Below are 20153 nucleotides of genomic sequence, written 5' to 3'. Positions count from 1 at the left end.
TCTTTAGAAGGGGTCAAGAGAATTGGTCATCAGTATTGTTAACTTCTCTTGCCTGGTGAGAATAATTCATTTGACAAATATTTATTGAGCATATATTAAGTTCTAGGTGTTAGGGATACAGCAGGAACAAAATACATAAAACTGTTCTCATTGGAACTTATATTTAGGTTAAAAGAAAATCATAAAAGTATGATATATATGTTGAATTAAAGAGTATGTAAAAAAAGCAGAGAAGAGATGACTGCTGAATGTGGGGTGGGCTGGTAGGGTCAAATTATAGTTTAAATCAGGGTGGTCTGAAAATGTGATATGGCATCCAGCCAAACTTAAAGTTTCGTAAGTGAAGGAGAAATAAAATCCTTTACAGACAAGCAAATGCTGAGAGATTTCGTCACCACCAGGCCTGCTCTACAAGAGCTCCTGAAGGAAGCACTAAACATGGAAAGGAACAAACAGTACCAGCCACTGCAAAAACATGCCAAAATGTAAAGACCATCGATGCTAGGAAGAAACTGCATCAACCAACAAGCAAAATAACCAGCTAACATCATAATGACAGGATCAAGTTCACACATAACAATATTAACCTTAAATGTAAATGGGCTAAATGCTCCAGTTAAAAGACACAGACCGGCAAACTGGATAAAGAGTCAGGACCCATCAGTGTGCTGTATTCAGGAGACCCATCTTACGTGCAGAGGCACACATAGGCTCAAAATAAAGGGATGGAGGAAGATCTACCAAGCAAATGGAAAACAAAAAAAAGGGAGGGGTTGCAATCCTAGTCTCTGATAAAACAGACTTTAAACCAGCAAAGATGAGAAGAGACAAGGCCATTACATAATGGTAAAGGGATCAATTCAACAAGGAGAGCTAACTATCCTAAATATATATGCACCCAATACAAGAGCACCCAGATTCATAAAGCAAGTCCTTAGAGACTTACAAAGAGACTTAGACTCCCACATAATAATAATGGGAGACTTGAACACGCCACTGTCAACATTAGATCAACAAGACAGAAAGTTAACAAGGATATCCAGGAATTGAACTCATCTCTGCACCAAGCGGACCTAATAGACATCTGCAGAACTCTCCACCCCAAATCAACAGAATATACATTCTTCTCAGCACCACATCACACTTATTCCAAAATTGGCCACATAGTTGGAAAAAAAGCACTCCTCAGTAAACGTAAAAGAACAGAAATTATAACAGACTGTCTCTCAGACCACAGTGCAATCAAACTAGAACTCAGCATTAAGAAACTCACTCAAAACCACTCAACTACATGGAAACTGAACAACCTGCTCCTGCATGACTACTGGGTACATAACGAAATGAAGGCAGAAATAAAGATGTTCTTTGAAACCAATGAGAACAAAGATACAACATACCAGAATCTCTGGGACACATTTAAAGCAGTGTGTAGAGGGAAATTTATAGCACTAAATGCCCACAAGAGAAAGCAGGAAAAATCTAATACTGACACCCTAACATCACAATTAAAAGAACTAGAGAAGCAAGAGCAAACACATTCAAAAGCTAGCAGAAGGCAAGAAATAACTAAGATCAGAGCAGAACTGAAGGAGATAGAGATACAAAAAAACCTTTCAAAAAAATCAATGAATCCAGGAGCTGGTTTTTTGAAAAGATCAACAAAATTGATAGACTACTAGCAAGACTAATAAAGAAGAGAGAAGAATCAAATCGATGCAATAAAAAATGATAAAGGGGATATCACCACCGACCCCACAGAAATACAAACTACCATCAGAGAATACTATAAACACCTCTACGCAAATAAATTAGAAAACCTAGAAGAAATGGATAAATTCCTGGACACATACACGCTCCCAAGACTAAACCAGGAAGAAGTTGAATCCCTGAATAGACCAATAATGGGCTCTGAAATTGAGGCAATAATAGCCTACCAACCAAAAAAAGTCCAGGACCAGACAGATTCACAGCCGAATTCTACCAGAGGTACAAAGAGGAGCTGGTACCATTCCTTCTGAAACTATTCCAATCAATAGAAAAAGAGGGAATCCTCCCTAACTCATTTTATGAGGCCAACATCATCCTGATACCAAAGCCTGGCAGAGACACAACAAAAAAAGAGAATTTTAGACCAGTATCCCTGATGAACATCAATGCAAAAATCCTCAATAAAATACTGGCAAACCGAATCCAGCAGCACATCAAAAAGCTTATCCACCATGATCAAGCAGACTTCATCCCTGTGATGCAAGGCTGGTTCAACATACGCAAATCAATAAACGTAATCCAGCATATAAACAGAACCAAAGACAAAAACCACATGATTATCTCAATAGATGCTGAAGAGGCCTTTGACAAAATTCAACAGCCCTTCAAAATAATAAGAGCTATTTATGACAAACCCATAGCCAATATCATACTGAATGGGCAAAAACTGGAAGCATTCCCTTTGAAAACTGGCACAAGACAGGGATGCCCTCTCTCACCACTCCTATTCAACATAGTGTTGGAAGTGCTGGCCGGGGCAATCAGGCAGGAGAAAGAAAGAAAGTGTATTTAATTAGGAAACGAGGAAGTCAAATTGTCCCTGTTTGCAGATGACATGGTTGTATATTTAGAAAACCCCATTGTCTCAGCCCAAAATCTCCTTAAGCTGATAAGCAACTTCAGCAGTCTCAGGATACAAAATCAATGTGCAAAAATCACAAGCATTCTTACACACCAATAACAGCCAAATCATGAGTGAACTCCTATTCACAATTGCTTCAAACAGAATAAAATACCTAGGAATACAACTTACAAGGTATGTGAAGGACCACTACAAATCACTGCTCAATGAAATAAAAGAGGACACAAACAAATGGAAGAACATTCCATGCTCATGGATAGGAAGAATCAATATTGTGAAAATGGTCATACTGCCCAAGGGAATTTACAGATTCAGTGCGAACTCCATTAAGCTACCAATGACTTTCTTCAGAGAATTGGAAAAAAACAACTTTAAAGTTCATATGGAACCAAAAAAGAGCCCGCATTGCCAAGACAATCCTAAGCCAAAAGAACAAAGCTGGAGGCATCATGCTATCTGACTTCAAACTATACTACAAGGCTACAGTAACCAAAACAGCATGGTACTGGTACCAAAACAGAGATACAGACCAATGGAACAGAACAGAGCCCTCAGAAATAATACCACACATCTACAACCATCTGATCTTTGACAAACCTGACAAAAACAAGAAATGGGGAAAGGATTCCCTATTTAATAAATGGTACTGGGAAAACTGGCTAGCCATATGTAGAAAGCTGAAACTGGATCCCTTCCTTACACCTTATACAAAAAGTAATTCAAGATGGATTAGATACTTAAATGTTAGACCTAAAGCCATAAAAAACTCTAGAAGAAAACCTAGGCAGTACCATTCAGGACTTAGGCATGGGCAAGGACTTCATGTCTAAAACACCAAAAGCAATGGCAACAAAAGCCAAAATTGACAAATGGGATCTAATTAAACTAAAGAGCTTCTGCACAGCAAAAGAAACTACCATCAGAGTGAACAGGCAGCCTACAGAATGGGAGAAAAATTTTGCAATCTACTTATCTGAGAAGGGCCAATATACAGAACCTACAAAGAACTCAAACAAATTTAGAAGAAAAAAACAACCCCATCAAAAAGTGGGCAAAGGATATGAACAGACACTTCTCAAAAGAAGACATTTATGCAACCAACACACACATGAAAAAATGCTCATCATCACTGGCCATCAGAGAAATGCAAATCAAAACCACAATGAGATATCATCTCACACCAGTTAGAATGGCAATCATTAAAAAGGCAGGAAACAACAGGTGCTGGAGAGGATGTGGAGAAATAGGAACACTTTTACACTGTTGGTGGGACTGTAAACTACTTCAACCATTGTGGAAGACAGTGTGGTGATTCCTCAAGGATCTAGAACTAGAAATACCATTTGACCCAGCCATCCCATTACTGGGTATATACCCAAAGGATTATAAGCCATGCTGCTATAAAGACACATGCACACGTATGTTTATTGTGGCACTATTCACAATAGCAAAGACTTGGAACCAACCCAAATGACCATCAATGACAGAACTGGATTAAGAAAATGTGGCACATATACACCATGGACTACTATGCAGCCATAAAAAAGGATGAGTTCATGTCCTTTGTAGGGACATGGATGCAGCTGGGAACCATCATTCTCAGCCAACTATCACAAGAACAGAAAACCAAACACCACATGTTCTCACTCATAGGTGGGAATTGAACCATGAGACCACTTGTGCACAGGAAGGGGAACATCACACACTGGGGCCTGTCGTAGGGTGGGGGGAGGGGGAAGGGATAGCATTAGGAGATATACCTAATGTAAATGATGAGTTAATGGGTACAGCACACCAACATGGCACACGTATACATATGTAACAAACCTGCACATTGTGCACATGTACCCTAGAACTTAAAGTATAATAATAAATAAATAAATAAATAAAGCATGATATGGCTAGGCATGGTGGCTCACACCTGTAATCCCATAACTTTGGGAGACCAAGGTGAGAAGATTGCTTGAGACCAGGAGTTTGAGACCAGCCTGGGTAACAGCAAGACCCCATCTCTACAAAAAATAAAAAATATTAGCCAGGCATGGTGGTATATGCCTATAGTCCTAGTTACTAGGAAGGCTGAGGCAAAAGAATTGCTTGAGCCCAGGATTTTGAGGCTGCAATGAGCTATGATCACTGCATCCCCGCCTTGACCACAGAGTGAGACCTTGTCTCCAAAAATAATAAAAATGAGTAAAGGCCTGAAGACAGTAACCGTATGATATATGAATGAATACCGTAGAGCAAATGAACAGGAAGTACAAAGGCTCTCAGTTCAAGGAACAGTCAGGAGCCCTTGTGGCTGAAGGAGAGTGAGCATGGAGGAAGAAGAGGTGACCAGAGAGGTAGTGGATGTGGGGGAAGGGGAGACCAAGGAGGCTTCTAGGCCACTGTGATAACTGGCTTTCCCCTTAAGTGAGACAGGAAGTCACTGGAAGACTTCTGAGATAGACGACAGGTAATTATTAACTATAAAAGCTGGAAGGAGCATCTTAAGGTCTTGTTTTTTTGTTTGTTTTGGTTTGGTTTTTTTTTTTTTGAGACCGTGTCTTACTCTGTCACCCAGACTGGAGTGCAATGGCACAATCTTGGTTCACTGCAACCTCCACCCTTTGGAATCAAGCAATTCTCCTGCCTCAGCCTCCCAAGTAGCTGGGATTACAGGTGCGCACCACATAATGCCTGGCTAATTTTTTTGTATTTTTAGTAGAGATGGGGTTTTGCCATGTTGGCCAGGCTAGTCTTGAACTGCAGACCTAAAGTGATCCGCTTGCCTTGGCCTCCCAAAGTGCTGGTATTACAGGCGTGAGCCACCGCACCTGGTCCATCTTAAGGTTTTCTAGATACATGTAGATGTGTTTATTTTTGTATGAACTCTATGAGAAGGGATTCTATAATTTCCCAGATTCTATTACGTTCATAACTTTTCAAAGGTTTAACAGCTGCAACTTAAACATTTCAAATGACAATACAGATTCTTCCCTCAAACAGGAATGGAAATGTCCCTTTAAAAGACTGATAATGGTGAAACACTTCTCACCATTCTACAGGTAAAAAGTATAGTCTAGCCAGCCAATGACACCGCAGATTTGGGGAAGCAATGTTTTTGATCCCTGGCCCCAGCCCACTCTTCCATCCTTTAGGAATCCTTTAGGGCCCTACGGCGCCTTCCCTAGAGCTCCGGGCCTTCAGTGATGCCTCCTCTCTGATCTCTTCAAAGATAGAAATTTCTGTCATGCTCACATGCTGGCTTCCTATGAAGGTTCGTATGAATTACCATCTGTTCTAACAAACTACTGTTAAATTGTATTTTCCATGAAAGTTAAATCTAATTTTATTTCTTCTGAGGAAGCTGAACTAACTTTTGACCAGAAAGGGGAGACAGAGAGTGACTATATCACTCATGATATAATTAAGGGTGAAGGGAAGAGTAAAAACAATCAGAACTCTTCCAGAAGCATTCAGAACCAGTAATGAAGGGACAGCAGAATAAAACAGTTGCTGACTTACACCAGGTACCACCGTGGGATGCTCTCGTGCCTCTGCATCTGGTATATCAAATGCCCGGAGCACTTCAGGGCTCTTGTTGCCAGTCTGAAATCTCAAGTCAACATCTCTCTCTCTCAAAGTCTCTCTTCTACCCTCATACGTTTTAGCATAAGGGCCTTGCTCAATGGGGCCAGTTTGGCCCCTATAATAGAACTCTGCATCACCTGCCCCACCATCAGGTCTATAATCAATTTCCTCCTGCCGTCTTCTATCCCGTGGCCGAAGTGCCAGGGGAGGTTCTCTCTCAGGACCGCCTATATGTCTCAGCACATGAACTGATTTGCCAGCACCATAGCAGAAACTCTGTAAGGAAAAGAAATACATTTTCCTGAGGACTTAATGGCTAACTTACAAAAAAGTTATGAGGCATTTTATTCAGAGTGCTAACAAAATTATGTAATTTAACTTACTTGTGGCATTTATAAACATAAACATGTTAATTTGACTTTTTTTCATTAGAGACCTCTACTTTAGATTAATACAAGGCCAAAGTGGCCAATAAAACTTAATAAATCACTGAGTATTCAGTAGACATTTTAATCAGCTAGACACATTTTGATTGAACTATAACAATGGCAGGCTGAAGCCTAGGTATTTAAATTAGAAGTTTCTAGTCTGATAATTATTCATGTTTCTAGATTCATGCCCATCATACAAGGTAAATGCTGAAAATATTTAAAGTTGTATATCATTATGTAAACCATCTCCTGTACCTTTACTTTTTACAAATACAAACTAGGCTTAAGTTACAGCTAAAATTCAACAGGTTTTGATTCACATTCCATGGGAAAAAGTAGGCAGCAGTTCCTGACAGTGTGGCTCAGAGACCCCTGGGGGGAAAACCTGAGACTTTCAGGGGATCTATGAGATCAAAACTTTTCATAATACAAAGACATTATTATTTGTCTTTTTCACTGCCCCCTCCTGAGTGTGCAATGGAACATTCCAGACGCTAGAGTGACAGCCTCACTCGGACTCAGGAGATGCCTGCCTGCGTGTACAGTACTCGTATGTTTTAAATTTGTTTTAACTCCTAATATGTAAATATCAATAAATATAATCACCTTAAGTAATAGCTGTTTGTGGGCTTCAATTTTTAAGACTGCAAAGGAGAACAGAAACTTTGAAAATTTCTATACTACTTTTTCAAACACTACTATTTGAAGACAGAAGCAGCCAAAGTCAAAGAGCATAACTTTCCTTAGGGAGCACATGAAACAAAAATAGATGGTGAAGACTCTGCTGATAATTTCAGTTTCCAAGACTATACTACGACTATAGAACTAATGTCACCTAACAAAAAAATACCTGCCAACCACATAATCCTGTAATCACAAGCCAAAAAACAAAAACAAAAAAGAAACGATTTCAAAGTGAATAGAGATAGTGAATCTTGTATCCTTAGGGAAGAGAATTTCCCTCGGCTCATCTAAGTTTTTGGTTTCATGCAACAACCACTTTACTTGGGTAACAGCTAAAAAATCGATAACAAAAAACACTGAATAGACCATGGATGAATGACGAGTAATATTTCTTCTTAATGTCTGCTCCTGGATCCCCAACCTCTTTCTCAGCATACCCACGTTCTTCCACATCCCTTTCTGGTTCTGTGTCAAACTCAATGCTCTTCCCTTCTCACTGCTGCAAAAACTCAGACTAGAAATAAGAAGGCCCCCTTTCTCAAGGAGACAGTAATCAACTTCCTATTTCCTGTATATTAATTCACCAAGGTTAAAGGACAAATTTAAAAAGAGGTTATTATTCTAAATCACTGCTACGACATATGCAATCAAACTAGAGAACTACTTTCTTGATTAGAAAAATATACAAGTAAGTATAATATATCTGTATCATTTAGAGGGGCGGAGGGGAGGAAAAAAAATCTGTATCACTTAAAAATCACCTTCTCATTAAGCATGACTTAGCCTGATTTACAACATCAAAGAAGCCCAGTAAGTTCAGCATTGCCTTTTTTTCTGTAAATCTTGCTAAATATTGACAGTGCTAATACTAACCAGTATTAATATATTAACACTAAGATTTAATATAAATCTTGCTAAATACTGACAGTGCTTTTATATATTTTTTTTTTCTTTTTCTTTTTTTTTTTTTTTTTGAGACAGAGTCTCGCGCTGTCACCTAGGCTGGAATGCAGTGGTGTGATCTCCACTCACTGCAAGCTCCACCTCCCAGGTTCACGCCATTCTCCTGCCTCAGTCTCCCGAGTAGCTGGAACTACAGATGCCCGCCACCACGCCCGACTAATTTTTTGTATTTTTTTAATAGAGACGGGGTTTCACCATGTTAGCCAGGATGGTCTCGATCTCCTGACCTTGTGATCCGCCTGCCTCGGCCTCCCAAAGTGCTGGTATTCCAGGCGTGAGCCACCGCGCCTGGCCCGACAGTGCTAATATATTAATACTAACCAGGATGGCTAATGCCATAATTATCAGCACTGGAAGATGAAGCAGCGCTGGAATTTCCTTCATGAGTGCTTTAATGAATTCCCCAGTTCCTTTTCCAATGTGCTTCAATGGCTCCGTTACAAATGTGGTGAATGTAACTGCAAGTGCCTAAAACAAGAGAGAAAAGCAACTTAATTTTCTCCTCACAGGGCTAAGGTACAGAATGAATCAAAATTCATTGTGCACTGAGGCTGAAAGTATGTTACATGAATTAAGATGCTGTTGTGCCATTTTTAATGTGAAAAATCACTGTGCAATAGTATTTTTTGTTGGACAAAGGCTTATTTGCAAAATGACTCAAACACGAAATTTCTTTAAAATACAAGGGATTTCTGACTGACTGTAAGTAATTTTTACAAAATACATGCGATACCTTTGTTGGTGGGACCAACCAAATAGGGTTGACTAGTAAGAGCTCATAGTATTTTTGGCATGGGTCATCCTTATAGGTCCATGAACTTCTAAACCATTCTGTTTAGAGAAACAGACAAAACACTGATCATTTCTTTTAATGTTGCATTTCATTCCCAAACAAGATACTACTTTGGTTTTGACCCCCTGACCACCCACCAATCAGTTTTAAATTATCTTGTTTTAAGTAGACTCCCTGTAATGCTGATTTTTTAATTTTTCATCTTATGTCCAAAATCATGTCTTAAAAATCCATTCAAATTATACGTGTTTTATGCAGATAAAAAATTGTATTTTATAAAAATGTCTAAAAGGTAAACACTTTAAAAGCAATGCTTCACAAACACAAATGAGTACGGGTAAAATGGGAAGTCAAAATAAGATTGGTGGATTGTATCAAAGTCAATATCCTGACTCTGATATTGTACTATTAAAGCTGTGCAAGATGTTACCATTGGAGGAAAATGGGGAAAGAGTACACCGGCCCTCTCTGTAGTATTTCTTACTATGTGAATCCACAATTACCTCCATAAATTTTTTATTTAAAAAGTCAGTTCTTTACGGAGTTTACAAAATAAAGTAGAATATTAGTTCTAATTTTTCCAAATCAGGCTTATATGCATTGGCAAACTAGCCCAAGCTAGAGGATGCATTTCACTGTCCACTGAAGCCAGGAAGCAAGGCTGAATTGGTTTAGTTCCCACAACTTTTTAAGAAACATGTATTTTGGAACCCATCTGCAGAATTCTGTATCAGTCATGGACTTGCATTTATAAAATGCCTTAGAACATTATTAAACCATCCCCATTGCTAGATATACACAACCAAAGGTAGTGAACATTCATGAGAATGTTTATAAAATGTGAAAGAATTAAAAAACTAATCTTTCCCAGAGTTAAAAAAAAAAAGTAAAGCTACAACATAAAATTTCACAAGTCAATATAAGGCCATTAAATTTAAGATGGATATTAATTCATATATACACTCATTCACTTGTTTAATAAACTTCTATTGAGAATATGCCAGACACTGTGCAAAGGACGAGATAAACAAAAGCGAGCATAGGATCCTTCACACAGTCTTATGAAGGAAGACAGATAATATCAGAGCTAACATATATACAACTTCTATTCCTTCCCTGTGACTTTAGATGAGCATAAAAAGTCACTGGTTTTAAACCTCAAATGCTTCTTGCATGTTCTTCTGATATTAAAGATTCAGTCATGGAAAGCCTCCTCTGTTATTTTATCATTCTCTTTGTTCTATGTTCTCTCATTCTCAGAATTTCTATCAAAATAAGGACAAGTGCACAAACACCTTACCCCAGATACTTCCAGTCCAGTCCATCTTCTCAGCACACACATTGTTTAATGGCTCCATCTTGGCGACTTCGGCCTGATGCTGTGCAAAAGCTAGCTGACCAAAACCAAAAGGGAACCAGGAGAGGCCGTTACCATGAAGGTTAGGCCTACACATCCAAAAGACCTTCATTCAAAGAGTGTCTTTACCATTCATCCAAACCAGACTGTTATAAAGGTTTTAATTTAAAAAATACATATTATTACGATTTTCTCTCTTTTTCCTGAGATGGAGTCTCGCTCTGTGGCCCAGGCTGGCGTGTAGTGGCACGATCTCTACTCACTGCAACCACTACCTCCCAGGTTCAAGCGATTCTCCTGCCTCAGCTTCCCAAGTAGCTGGGATTAAAGGTGCCCGCCACCATGCCCAGCTAATTTTTGTGTTTTTAGTAGAGACGGGGTTTCATCATGTTGGCCAGGCTGGTCTCAAACTCCTGACCTCAAGTGATCCGCCCACCTCAGCCTCCCAAAGTGCTGGGATTATAGGAAAACATATTATTTGTAAAGAGTAGCTATTTCCAGTTCATGGAAAAGTACAGCCTTAATGCAACAAGCAAGCATAAAGCACTAACTACAATTGCGTTCTCTGTAAGTAATTATAATGAAAAAGGAAAACTTTACTAAAAATAATGTTTTTAAAAATTAGTTCAGCCGGGCATGATGGCAACGGCCTGTAGTCCCAGATACTCAGGAGGCTGAAGTAGGAGAATCGCTTGAACCCAGGAGGCAGAGGTTGCACTGAGCCAAGATTTCGCTACTGCACTCCAGCCTGGGGGACAGAGTGAGACGGTCTCAAAAACAACAACAACAACAACAACGAGTTCTAGCCATAAAAATTAAATGACTACTTCTCATTTTCTTTTACAGTTGATGATATCCTATTTTGCACTGGATAATTTCCAGCACGATGACCAATATACAATCATTGAAGTGACAATACTCAACAAACTTTCCTTCCACATAGAATCTGTGTTTAATTTGTAAATAATTAGTTCTAGATACTATAATACTTAAGAGCAAAAGGTTAAAGAAATGTCATAATGCTTTAACCAGATGAAGTCATTGAAGTCACTGGCTACTTGACTCACTCTGCTAGACAGATCTAAAATTTTCTTTCAATGATTATGCTATGTTGATGGGAATAGTAGTGGTCCTTTCAAATTTCTATATACAGTATGATCCCAACTTTGAAAGATAATTAAAATCTAGAAAAAACTAGGAAGAAATACCTCAAACTACTGACAGGTTTTCTCTAGGTGTTAAAATTATAGGTGATTTTAAAAATTAATTCCTTTTATCTGTCTTTTCTACATTCTCTGCCATGAACATAACACTTACTCAAAAAATAAGCTAATTTTTAAAAGATAGTATTCTGGTATCATTTCCAGCAAAGAATAGAATGACATACCCTAAATTACCCACATGAGAATTTTTAAATGTATCCACCTAGCTTTATTCTTTTTTTTTCTCCTTCCTTTTTTCGAGATGGACCTCACTCTGTGGCCCAGGCTGGAGTGCAGCGGCACGATCTTGGCTCACTGCAACCTCCCAGGTTCAAGCAATTCTCCTGCCTCAGCCTGCTGAGTAGCTGGGACTACAGGCACACGCCACCAGGCCCGGCTAATTTTTGTATTTTTAGTAAGGATGGGGTTTCACCATGTTGACCAGGCTAGTCTTGAACTCCTGACCAAGTGATCTGCCCACCTCAGCCTCCCAAAGTGCTGGGATTACAGGTATTAGCCACCATGCCCAACCCACCTAGCTTTATTGTGACTTACATGCCCAAATGTTAACAGTAACTGGGTTATGAAAATTAGGACTGAACTTTTTAACCCACTAACTGGTCAAGGAATCAAAAAACAGTCAGCTAAGAATTGTCCATTTAATTCCTCCCCAGCGTGGACCACCTCTAGTCACTGCCTCCAACCTATATCCAAAGCAAGACTGCTTTCAACAGATTAGTCTTCTTTCATTGTGAATAAATGTGTTAAAATTGTAAAACCCTTCATCCATGTAATACCTTATATAAGTACATCCAATTCCATCCCAGACTGAACAGAAAGCTGATGATTAAAACACGTCTCAACTGAGTGTACCAGCGTACATATGTCCACAGCTCGGTAGCCACTAAAACCACGATGCAGAGCAGACAAAGAAGTACCTTAAAACAGAGAGAAGCAGAAATCAGCCACCAAAAACACTCAGGGCAGCTAAAAAGAACTGGACTCAAATGCACAAAATCATTTCTACAATTTTGAGGCTTGTTCATCAATAAGGCATGAGTGACCTAGTACAGGTTCTTAATATATTTATGGTGGAGTTTGGAAAGTATTTTAAAAAGGAAACTTAATAATGTTGCCCTTGCCCTCATCCCATCTTACCATTAACACATTGTATGGATCCACTCCAAAGGAATCTTCAAATCGCCACTTCCATGTTTCAAAATCATGAAACTTAAAATTAATTAAAATATCACTTAGTGCATCATCCAAGGCACCTGGCTTCCAGTCTTCTCCACTGAGAAACTTCTGTATTTCTAACAACGTTTCTCTTTTAAGGATAATCTCGGCATCATAATGCATATCGCCTTTGTTTTCATCAGGCTAAATTAAATTTACCAAAAAACAAACAATAGAGAATTTTATTACTACTTGGTGAACCATTTTAAGACAAAAGCCAATTTGGAACTAAATATTAGTTTGCAGTATTTCATATGTCTAATAGCCTGGGCGAGGTGGCTCACACCTATAATCCTAGTGCTTTGACAGGCCAAGGTGGGAGGACAGCTTGAAGCCAGGACTTCAAGACCAGCCTGGGCAACAAAGCGAGACCCCATCTCTACAAAAAATTCTAACAATTAGCTGTGTGCAGTGGTGTGCACCTGGCTCCTGCCTACTAGGGAGGCTGAGGTAGAAGAATTGTCTGTGCCCCGGATTCAAGGCTACAGTAAGCTATGAGCACACCACTGCACTCCAGCCTGGGAGACAGAGTAAGACCCTGTCTCTTAAAAACAATAATAATAATATCCACCTGTCTTCACAGGCCAACATGAAAACCAAAGACAATACACATGAAAAACATTTAAAAATTCTAGAACTCTGTGCAAAAAAAGATACTGTAAATTTCACTAAAATACAGTTGATTCTTGCTATTCATAGTAGTTATCATCTATAAAGTCACCTCAAACACCGATTAGCAAGTACTGAGCCAAGATTGTGCCACTGCACTCCAGCCTGGGCAACAGAGCAAGACTTCGTCTCAAAAAAAAAAAAAAAGTCAGAAACTAAGTATTTTCAAGCATTTCCATCTTAGGTATTTTTGTTTCCATCTGTTTCCTTATCCAGGTTCTGTTCCACCCTGTACACAGCTGTTTAAGACTCAAATTACAGAGTATACATTTGAGAAAGCATCTGCTTCTACAATTCCAGAATAAGGCAGCATTGTTATTCATCTAACACTCCCTTTTCTTTTGGTCACTTCTTACCAGGAAGATGGAGTATATGGCAAGTTTTGCCAGCCTACACTGTGCTGATGCAAGGGCCTTTCATTTTCAGGGCTCTGCCTGTGACCACTTCTGGTAGGTGGGGCTAATGGCCAGATCAAGACCAAAGGCTGGTCTCTGACTCTCTAAATCAATTCTGGTGGCATACACAATAGGGAAAAAAAAGTCTATGAGCTTTTAAATGAGCTTTCTAAATGTTATAAGTTATTAAATTACACGTTTTCTTGATGTTTTCACTTTGGTAAGTGAATTAAAACTAAATTTTTTTTTTTTTTGAGACGGAGTCTCGCTCTGTCACCCAGGCTGGAGTGCAGTGGCCAGATCTCAGCTCACTGCAAGCTCCGCCTCCCGGGTTCACGCCATTCTCCTGCCTCAGCCTCCCGAGTAGCTGGGACTACAGGCGCCCGCCAACACGCCCGGCTAATTTTTTGTATTTTAGTAGAGACGGGGTTTCACCGTGTTAGCCAGGATGGTATCGATCTCCTGACCTTGTGATCCGCCCGTCTCGGCCTCCCAAAGTGCTGGGATTACAGGCTTGAGCCACCGCGCCCGGCCAGAACTAAATTAATGCATTAAGTCTGGGAAGTTTTCACTTCCCAAAGTGAAAACAGTGACTTCTTAAAAATAGAAATTTTGGCTGGGTGCGGTGGCTCACATCTGTAATCCCAGCACTTTGGGAGGTCAAGGCAAGCGGATCACCTGAGGTCAAGAGTTCAAGACCAGCCTGGCCAACATGGCAAAACCCCATCTCTACTAAAAATACAAAAATTAGCCAGGCATGGTGGCAGGTGCCTGTAATCCAGCTAGTCAGAAGGCTGAGTCAGGGAGAATTGTTTGAACCTGGGAGGCAGAGGTTGCAGTGAGCCAAGATTGCACCACAGCACTCCAGCCTGGACAACAGAGCGAGACTCTGTCTCAAAAAAAAAAAAAAGGAAATTTTAACAATAATTATAAACAATATGTCTATAAAGCAGCACTCACCACAGTAAGCAACAAGGAGAAAAACTACATAAAATACATTTTTCTTTTTCTCAGCATATACTGAGAGAAAACAAGAAGTAGGGTCAGGACAGAATTATCACCCCACCTCCTCACCTCCATTAACTGGTGGAGCAGAGCACAGAGCTGAGTAAGTAAATCCATACAAACTAAAGGAGAAAGAGCGGTCTGCACTGCTCATCTTCCACCAGACCACTGCAAAGCAGTACAGTAGTGCCTTTAATCCTGTATGAATAGCTTCTGGTTAAAGAGTCAGTCAGGTGGTCTCTGTTAAAAAGCATCATGATGCTTTCACTTCTTTATATTATTTGAAATTAATGAATAAAAATATTCACTATTCTGATTAGTATCACACCATCAAATACTCACAAGTCCAAGCTTTCCAGCTTCAATTAAAATCTTATTTAAGTATCTCCTAAAAACAGGATTGCTTTGACTTTCATAGTCTTCCCTCTTTTTCTTTTCGCACTCATCAATCTGTAACCATAAAATCATTCAACATTAGTTAGAGTCAAAGTATAATGTAAGGGTTAAGTTTCTAGCCTAGTGCTGCCATTGAAATCAAGGTAAGGAGCTAGTTGTTTTGATCAAGCTTGCATTTTATCAGCTATAATACATTACAGTGCAGAGCTGGCCTGCCTCCCCACGTTCTCTTTGCAAAGGGCAAGTAGGCAACAAACAAGGAGCCCAGATCCAGTACTTAGCCCTAACCTGGCAGTTTTTCTGCTGACTTTCAACAACTTTAAAGCTAAAGATCATGAGTCCAGGAGGCAGAGATCCACAAGCAGAGCATCTGGACCAATCTGCCTCTTTCTAATTCCAAAGCAACAATTTAACAAGAGAAAGAAGGAAGGAAGGGCAGGAGGGAAGAGCAGAATAAATACACAGAGACAAAGGGACAGAGAAACAGAGACAAGATGAAGCCAGAAGATGAAATGAAAGACACAACAGAATATTTCTTCACTGGGCATATGACTTTTGGCCTTTCATTAATGATTTCATCAGCAATTAATCATCCCATGCGCTATGGAATGCTCAGGAAGGCAGGAACGGCAGCTTCTCCAGGGTACCATCCACATGGCAAACCTTCAGCACACAATTCTACACCGGATCAGACTTCCTACGAACTTAGCTCTGCCACCACCAACCCAGGAGGCAAGTCGCTGACGGTAGTGGATATTTTTTAAACATTAAAATAACTTTGTGATCATCAACTTGTATTTTTTAACCGAGTGTGGACCACGAGTTCAGCACTGAAATGCATGCCAGTGGATAAACACGACAATAACTGAGCAGCATACCGACTTAAAATAAGAAGCACACAGAGCAGGGGAGAACACAGAAGGACGCAGCAGTTTCCTTTGCTCTCAGGCAAGGTTTGTAAAACCGGTTTATTTTCTAAACCTTAAAGAAACAACTTAGGAAAAAAAAAAAAGAAAGGATTTGAGACTCCATTTTACCAATCATGTTTCTTACAACGTTTAAACCAGTCACAAACAATGGAATAAAAAAATTCTGTAAAAAGGTATTTCCGCATTTTTGCTGTGCAACCAAACTTTTGTGTAGCTCACTATACAGTAATAATACACAAAGTGAAGCAATTTTTTTTCCTTTTCTTTTTCTTGTGGCTTCCTCAAATCATGGGAGTCAAGCAAATTTTATCCAAGCGCATTTTCTCAAGCACTCAGGTGAGACAATATTCGCGTTTAGTAAGAATCACAAGCAAGTGGGTATAGACCTTACTGGGCTCTATCTGGATCTCAATGAACAAACTCTCCCAGTCTCTCAAGCTGGGACTCATTCACTCTTTAGCAATTCCCTATCCCTTAACACTGCCCCCCTTCCCTAAGCCACCAACATTTACCCATTCTACCTCATAAAAGTTTAGTATCTGCCTCTTATCTTCAACCCATCACTGCCTCATTTCAGACCTTCAGCATTGCTGGAGTTCTGTAGCCTCCACAGATCTCACTGACACCCCCCCATCTCCATTCCAGGGCTTACCTCCTTACCTCCACACTGCTACCAGTTCACCCTGCCTACGCAGCCAACTGAGGGTGGCTCCCACACCAAAAAACGACTCCATTCACATCCCTTGACTTCTTTATTTTTGTGTAAACTCTTCTTTAGCTACATTTTTTTAAGAAGATTGGATAAATGAAGGAATGAATACTATTACATACTAAACTATAATAATCCTTCTTAAGAGGAACTCTTATGCTTATAAGCTAATAATAGACACATTTCTTCATTTGCTACATTTGAGAGTTTACTATGCCTCAACACTGTGATAGGTGATAGAGAATTAAGATGAATGAAATGTATTCCTTGCACCAAGAAGTCTGCAGTCTGGTAAAGAAATACTTAAAACACAGAGATGTCAATGTTATTACAGGAAAATACAAGGTACTATTAGAAAAACCAAAGCTACAATAGCTAATGAGAAACCAAGGTTAGAGTATCCAAAGAAAAATTTGACCTATAAAAATCATACGGTACACGGAAACACTAGAAACACAAATATATCAGCAGAGAGCGATTTAACATAATATAAAAATATAAAATTTATGAATGAAAAAAACTAACCTTATAAGTTAAAGAATCAAGTTTGTGATAACATTCTGATATTTCATCAGCATATGACAAGTCAGGACTGACATCCTTTTCCCCTGAAATACCATATTTTGCCTAAAACAGAGTATAGAAACATTTTATTTCTTTATAGTTTAGTTAGAAAAACAGCCTTTGGTTAATGAAGACTAAGATTTTGACTTCATCATTTCATGACTCTGCATGTTATATTCTTAAATTATACTGAACCACAAAAAAACAGTTTCAAATGTACACACTAAGAACTAAAATCATATTATTTTGCTACTTCAAGGGCTTTACATTCAAATTCAGTACCAGCTAGGTTTGAAATAATTTTAGATTAACAGTGTCAGGAAAATATTCTGCATAATTATGCTAATCATAGATCCATGACCCTCATAGCTCTGTGAAAAACAACAGAGCTAGACTATTTCCATCATGGGACTGAGAAGGTCTTACACACACATGCACATATTTTTTAATACCTGCGATTTTCTCATTGTTCCTGAAGCAGCGTCATAGTTAAGCATGTCTGTGGGGTCAATCCAGTCATCATCATGAGCATAACCAGCTACCAGCAACAGACATTCACAAAGGAGCCAAGAACACAGCATCCTGTATAAGGCAAAAACAATTTTTAATATATATAACGAAATAGAATTATTTTTTAAATAAATTGGGTTTTGGGTTTTATTATTATTATGATTTTAGAGACAAGGTCTTGCTCCATTGCCCAGGCTGGAGTGCAGTGATACAATCACAGCTAACTGCATCCTCCAACTCCTGGGCTCAGGGGATCCTCCTGGCTAGCTGGGACTACAGGTGTGTGCCACCACACCTGGCTAATTTTTTTTTAATTTTTAGTAGAAACAGGGTCTATGTTATCCAGGCTGGTCTCAAACCCCTGGCCTCAAGTGATCCTCCCACCCTGCTAGGATTATAGGCATGAGCCATTGTACCCAGCCAGATTGTTTTGTAATGAAAATACTTCCTTCTAGAGTTAACACTTTCTGAATAGTAACTAAGGAAGATGGTACATTAATAATCAATTGGTGTTCATAAATAAAAAACATGCATGTATGCATAATATGCTCACTGAAATAAGAAAACAGGTATTTTTCCATATGGCCCAGCAATTCCATTCCTAGGTATATACTCAAGAGAAATGAAAATGTATGTCCACACAAAAACTTGTACATGAATGTTTATAGCCACATTTTTCATAACAGCCAAAAGGTGGGAAAAACCCAAATTTCTATCAACAGGGCCAGGTATGGTGGCTCATGCCTGTAATCCCAGCACTTTGGGCGGGTGGATCGCTTGAGCTAAGGAGCTCAAGACCAGGCTAGGCAATGAAAAAAATAACCAGAAAATTAGCCAGGTGTGGTAGTGCAAGCCTGTGGTCCCAGCCTCTTGGGAGGCTGAGGTGGGTGGATCACTTGAGCCTGGGAGGCGGAGGTTGCAGTGAGCCAAGATCACACCACTGCGCCCTAACCTGGGTGACAGAGTGGGACCCCGTCACAGAAACAACAACAACAAACAAATTTCCATCAACTGATAAATAAATAAAACGTGATACAGCCATGCAACAGAATATTATTCAGCCATAAAAAGGGATGAAGTACTGACACCATGCTACAACATAGATGAACCTTGAAAATGTTATGTTATATGAAAGAAACCAGATATGAAAGACCACACATCATATAAGTACATATATATGAAATGTCCAGAATAGGCAAGGCTTTAAGACAGAAAGTAGATTAACAGGTGGTTAAGGCTAAAAGTTTGGGAGTATAATAGCTAAAGGGTACAGGGTTTCCTTTTGAGGCGATGAAAAATGTTCTAAAATTGTGATAATGGTTGCAAATACATGCAAGTATACCTAAAACCATTGAATTGTATACTTTTTTTTTTTTTTTTTTGAGAGAGGGTCTCCCAGGCTGGAGTGAAGTGGCACAATCCCAGCTTACTGCAGCCTCGCCCTCCCAGACTCAAGTGATCTGCCCACCTCAGCCTCCTGAGTAGCTGGGACTACAAGCTTGTACCACCACACCTGGCTAATTTTTTTTAATTAATTAACTTTTTTGTAGAGATAAGGTCTCAGTATATTGCCCAGAGTGGTCTCAAACTCCTGGGCTCAAGCTATCCTTCCACCTCAGCCTCCCAAAGTGCTGAGATTACAGGCATGAGCCACTGCGCCTGGTGGAACTGGACACTTTAAATGGCGGATTATATAGTATGATTTATAGCTCAATAAAGTCAATTTAAAAACAGGTATTTTAACGAACCTCCTCGTGTTTTCTGGAGTTTTGTTTTGTTTTGTTTTTTTGAGATGGAATTTCGCTCTTCTTGCCCAGGCTGGGGTGCAATGGCGCAATCTTGGCTCATCGCAACTTCCGCCTCCCAGGTTCAAGTGATTCTCCTGCTTCAGCCTCCTGAGTAGCTGGAATGCCCAGCTAATTTTGAATTTTTAGTAGAGATGGGGTTTCTCCATGTTGGTCAGACTAGTCTCAAACTCCCGACCTCAGGTGATCCACCTGCCTTGGCCTCCCAAAGTGCTAGGAGCACAGCGTGAGCCGCCACACCTGACCCCCTCTGTCTTTTTTCATTTTAACAAATCATAAATAAGAAAAGTGGGAAATTGC

General features: G+C 39.5%; 1 protein-coding gene across 6 annotated transcripts in view; it reads right to left on the bottom strand.

Moving 5' to 3' along the window:
- The window catches only part of CLCC1 (chloride channel CLIC like 1), a 33227-nt gene that overhangs the window by 3109 nt on the left and 9965 nt on the right, over positions 1 to 20153 (bottom strand). For all 6 annotated transcript variants that reach the window (XM_023196240.1, XM_023196239.1, XM_023196244.1 and 3 more), the window contains exons 2-10: positions 17991 to 18120; positions 17500 to 17601; positions 15283 to 15390; positions 12794 to 13015; positions 12433 to 12573; positions 10377 to 10470; positions 9017 to 9114; positions 8605 to 8751; positions 6140 to 6481 (exon numbers count right to left, since the gene is read on the bottom strand). In XM_023196240.1, coding sequence (XP_023052008.1) covers positions 6140 to 6481; positions 8605 to 8751; positions 9017 to 9114; positions 10377 to 10470; positions 12433 to 12573; positions 12794 to 13015; positions 15283 to 15390; positions 17500 to 17601; positions 17991 to 18119 — 1383 coding nt within the window. In that variant the 5' untranslated portion in view covers position 18120. The remainder of the gene's footprint in view (positions 1 to 6139; positions 6482 to 8604; positions 8752 to 9016; positions 9115 to 10376; positions 10471 to 12432; positions 12574 to 12793; positions 13016 to 15282; positions 15391 to 17499; positions 17602 to 17990; positions 18121 to 20153) is intronic.

Source organism: Piliocolobus tephrosceles, chromosome 1 (genome assembly GCF_002776525.5).
Source record: "Piliocolobus tephrosceles isolate RC106 chromosome 1, ASM277652v3, whole genome shotgun sequence".
In the NCBI taxonomy this organism is placed as follows: Eukaryota; Metazoa; Chordata; class Mammalia; order Primates; family Cercopithecidae; genus Piliocolobus; species Piliocolobus tephrosceles.
Note: the sequence above shows the minus strand (reverse complement) of the source record. Positions and strands in the feature narration are given on the sequence as shown.